The sequence below is a fragment of the Coptis chinensis genome, chromosome 5, assembly GCF_015680905.1.
Source record: "Coptis chinensis isolate HL-2020 chromosome 5, ASM1568090v1, whole genome shotgun sequence".
NCBI classification, from domain to species: domain Eukaryota; kingdom Viridiplantae; phylum Streptophyta; class Magnoliopsida; order Ranunculales; family Ranunculaceae; genus Coptis; species Coptis chinensis.
In genome coordinates this window covers 668,842-673,284 of record NC_141460.1, presented here as the reverse complement: position 1 = coordinate 673,284, position 4,443 = coordinate 668,842, and the positions used below count along the sequence as shown (strand labels likewise).

Here is a 4,443-nt window from a genome sequence, read left to right as displayed (position 1 = left end):
GGTGCAAAGTTGACACCTTGCATGTAATAAATTAGATTAGGTGTTAATAGTGAAAAAAAAGGCAAGGTGTCATTTTGTTTTAATGTGGTGGATAAAAATTCATTAATGTGGTTTGATAATTCACGTGGGAGGAAATGAGATTTCTCTCAAATGGAGAAGAAATTAGACAAGGGTGGGGGACACTCCATTTACTCCCTTGACTTATTTTCCTCACATGGCATTATTTTAGTTCCTTAGTGAAAGAAATGTTAAGTTAGTTTTTAGTTTTTATTAGAAAGCTTGTAATAGTTTTAATGGAGGAACACTTGTTTCTTCTAGAAAATTAAATAGAAGTGAGTTTGATTGTTTAGCTTTCTCTTCTCTCTCTCTCTCTCTCTCTCTCTCTCTCTCTCTCTCTCTCTCTCTCTCTCTCTCTCTCTTTTTTTTGTTTTTTAGTTTATAAATCCTTGTCCCAAGGATCATGAGCTAACTTCCCTTTGGGGAGTTAATCCAACTCATGTGAGGGTAAATCAATTTTTGTTGGTTTGATAGGTTGTTAGGAAGAACAACTAGCTCTACACCCTATCCCAAAATGATAGTTGGTGTAGTGTCTAGTTAGGAATCAAAACAATGAGCTTAGAGATAAGTCATTGTTTAATTCCACTTGCTAGCATGTGTGAGCTCTTAAGTGAGCCATACATGCTAGGGATCAAATCTTTTCTTCCATTAGGGGCTTGTCTATGAGTCTATGAAGGATCAAATAACCTTTTTCAAATCAACAACTAATGATAGTTCACATGAGGAGGATTAACTCTCCACCTTTTCTTTCAAATCTCTATTTTGGTATTAAGTGCATGTTTTCAACTTTAATGTCTTTCTTAATGTTTGTGTAGGAAGGAAATCCTAACTTAAATATTATAACCTTACTCCTTAGTTCCCTTAATTGTAACATCCAATTTGTAGTTGTTCTAAACTTTAGGTTAGTTCGAATCCTTATTCAAACTTTATGAAACGAAGATCGTGAGTAAGGAACCTTGAGTGCTTTTGCATTAATTTAGAGAGTTCAAAACTCTAAGCAGTAGTAACAAGCATATATCAAGTATGTCTGATATAGACTTAATACATTCTCAAAAGGAGGTGGACTTTAACCAAACCTCTAAAGACGACGCAGAAACGTCCGACAAAGAAGATTATGATGTATTTGAGCTTGGGATCCCATTTGAGGCCCTGCCTATTGTTCCAGATGTGCGCCATGATCTTGGTGAAATGAACATCCAATGTCAGTCTTGTTTTGCCCTCCATTGGAGAGTTGAGCAATTGACCAGGTCTACCAAGAAGAAGCCTTTATTTGGGTCGTATTGTCTACAAGGAAAAATAAAAGTCCCTTGCCTTCAACCTTTACCCCAACCCCTTGAATCACTATTCGAAAGTGGTGATTGGCTAGCAAAAGATTTCCGTCAAAACATTCGAGGGTACAACGCATGTAATGCCTTTACAAGCCTGGGTGTTAAAGCAAATGTTCGTGTCTTCAGAGGCCGTGGTCCAAAATCATTTACTATTCATGGAGAATTGTGCCATAAAATTGGATCACTATTACCAAATGGTGATGTTGACCCAAAATATACCCAACTATAGATTTACGATGCAAGTGCAACTCTGGAATATAGAAGCCAACACAATCCACATTTGTTAATAGAGGTGTTAAGTATTATTAAGGGGGTGCTTATTCAAGCGAATGCATAGTCCAAGTTTTTCAAAAATGCAAATGACATCCTAAGGTCAAATGCAACTGCAGACAATAATATTCTAGCATATATACAATACATGTCTGGTATTGATCGACGTCGGTACAATCTTCCATCGACTTCTGAAATTGTCGTTGTCTTGCTTGGGGATGAAAGTAAATGTGATATGTTATGAGACATCATTTTGCATTATAAAGAAGGTGGATTGGAAAGGATAAGTGAGTGTCACCCAGCATATTCACCTCTACATTATGTGCTACTTTTCCCTAGAGGAGACCTTGGTTGGGCACCAGACCTGCGCCAATGGGATATTGCTAACAATTGTCCAAGTGAATCCCGTTTGACTCAAGTACAATATTATGCTTATCGTTTATTCGATCGGCCCACATAATACTTATCTATTTTAAGGGGAGGTTCTCTATTTCAACAATGGATAGTGGATGCCTGGGCTGCAACTGAATAGAACCGTTTGCGTTATATTCGGATGAACCAAGACAACATTTGTGCGGATTTGTATAAGTCTTTGATAGACATTTCCATGGAAGGGAAGGATTGCCTCTCGAAGAGATCGGCTAGCGTTACATTCTCCCGTCGAGTCATACAGGGAGCCCAAGACAAATGTATGAAATTTACCAGGACTCCATGGTCATAACGCATTACAATAAACATCCGGATGTGTTTCTTACTGCTACGACAAACCCAAGCTGGCCAAAGATTAGAAGAGCACTCAATAAGCACCAAACTGCTTCGGACCGTCTTGAAGTGGTCGCACGTGTATTCAAGTTGAAAAGGAAAGCCATAATGGAACAAATACTCAGAAATGGTGTGTTTGGCGAAGCAGTTGCACATGCATGTATATACAATTGAATTCCAGAAACGAGGTCTGCCACACATGCATGTCCTCGTCTTTCTCAAACAACTTGATAAGGTATGCGCCAATGCAAAACAAAATGTGGATAAGATAGTGTCCGTAGAATTCCCGACCACGCCTCCCAACCAACACTTTTGAAAACTCAGAAAGAGGTGTATGGTTCACGGACCACGTGGCGCCGTGAACTCCAGCCCCCCATGCATGGAGAATGGAAAGTGTACCAAACATTATCCACACGCATTCATCGATGAAACAACAATGGATCAAGTTGGGTATCCTATTTACCGTAGGCTAATAATCGGGTAAGGAATACAAAGTTCGAGATTATAAAGCTGATAACAGGGATGTAGTGCCTTACAACCCCTTCTTATCAGAAATGTTTGATTGCCATATAAACGTTGAAGTATGTTCATCAGTCCTTGCCTTTAAATACATTCACAAATACATCTACAAAGGTCATGATAGGGCAACTATGGTGATACTTGGCACTGATGACGAGATCCAACAGTACATTGATGCAAAGTATGTGGGCCCACCAGAGGCAGCCTGGCGTTTGCTTGAATTTCCTTTGCACAAAAAGTACCCAAAAGTTAAAAGATTAGCAGTTCATCTTGAAGGAATGCATCATGTCGTTTTCAATGCAAGAGACACCAGGGCTGCAGTTCTTGCTAGAGCAGAAAGACAAAAATCAACTCTAACAGCTTTTTTTGAACAGTGTGCTAGCGAGACAGAGGCCTCCGCTTACTCTTGACAGTGGTCAGAGGTCCTACATCCTTTTCAGATCTCCGTACTGTCAATGGATCTAAATATAGTATATTTAAAGCGGAATGTGTTGCACACGGTTTGTTAGAAGATGACGACGAATGGAGGCAATGTCTACAAGAGGCGTCTATAATCAACAGTGGCTGCCACCTGCGAAGGTTGTTCAACATTATGCTTTTGGAATGTTCCCCCATAAGTCCTGTACTATTGTGGAATGAATTTGCAACAAGTATCTGTGATGACCTTGTAATGAAAATATGTAACACCTTCCCAATTCCTGACCCAACCGAAGAACAAGTAACTGATTATGGTTTATATTTGTTGAACCAATTTCTTTTTGCAGCAGGACAAACATTATCTGATTTCCCAAACATGCCTAAACCCAGAAGAAACTGGGATGAAGTTACAAATAACAGACTCATTTGGGAGCAAAAGCGGCTCCAAAGATGATGGGCTCCACGTAGAGGCCACCTCGAATGTCTCAAGGTGAATGATCTAACAGCAATGCGCCCATACCAAGGTAACATATCCAATTGTAAACAACCGGGGAGAAGTTTTTTTCTTGGATGGAGCAGCAGGGACTGGTAAAACATTTGTGTACAACACGATTGTTGTAACTTGCTACAGTATTGGCCATATAGTAATAACGGTTGCTTCATCTAGATTGCAGTGTTGTTGTTGTCTGGCGAAAGAATGATACATTCCACTTTTAAAATTCCTTTAAATGTGATGGATGAAATATTCTGCAGTTTTACCAAAAACTCAATACATGTTGATCTTTTCAGAGAGACAAGCTTAATAATTTGGGATGAAGTGCCGATGCAACATAGACATTGTGTGGAAGCTGTCGAAAGGACACTTCGAGATATCATGGATAATTCAAATCCGTTCGGTGGAATAACTGTTGTTCTTGGAGGTGATTTTAGACAAACCCTCCCTATTATACCAAAAGGGGTTCGGGAGCAATTTGTAGGTGCATCATTGAGGAGATCTCAGCTATGGCGACATGTGAATGTTGTGCACTTGGTCAAAAACATGCGCCTTGATGTGTCAAGGCCCTGATAATGCAAACTTTGCCAATTACTT

At 39.5% G+C, this 4,443-nt stretch overlaps 2 protein-coding genes across 2 annotated transcripts; both read left to right on the top strand.

The window, feature by feature from the left end:
• The first annotated feature begins 1,080 nt into the window (after positions 1–1,080).
• Positions 1,081–1,614, top strand: LOC147496182 (uncharacterized). Its single transcript, XM_086561038.1, has one exon. It carries the CDS (start codon positions 1,081–1,083, stop codon positions 1,612–1,614), a length of 534 nt encoding a protein of 177 aa, XP_086417164.1.
• Positions 1,615–2,342: 728 nt separating this feature from the next.
• Positions 2,343–4,419, top strand: LOC147496181 (uncharacterized). Its single transcript, XM_086561037.1, has 5 exons — positions 2,343–2,577; positions 3,012–3,309; positions 3,408–3,603; positions 3,701–3,843; positions 4,107–4,419. The coding sequence occupies exons 1-5, from the start codon at positions 2,343–2,345 to the stop codon at positions 4,417–4,419; spliced, it is 1,185 nt and encodes a 394-aa protein (XP_086417163.1).
• Positions 4,420–4,443: the final 24 nt, after the last annotated feature.

What these genes read in the sequence shown, in the direction of transcription:
- LOC147496182 (XM_086561038.1), top strand. Translation starts at nt 1,081, where the DNA reads ATGTCTGATATAGACTTAATACATTCTCAAAAGGAGGTGGACTTTAAC.
- LOC147496181 (XM_086561037.1), top strand. Translation starts at nt 2,343, where the DNA reads ATGTATGAAATTTACCAGGACTCCATGGTCATAACGCATTACAATAAA. An exon ending in CGAAGCAGTTGCACATGCAT is followed by an intron (nt 2,578 to 3,011) that starts GTATATACAATT and finishes TATGTTCATCAG; the next exon opens with TCCTTGCCTTTAAATACATT. An exon ending in GCCACCTCGAATGTCTCAAG is followed by an intron (nt 3,844 to 4,106) that starts GTGAATGATCTA and finishes AATATTCTGCAG; the next exon opens with TTTTACCAAAAACTCAATAC.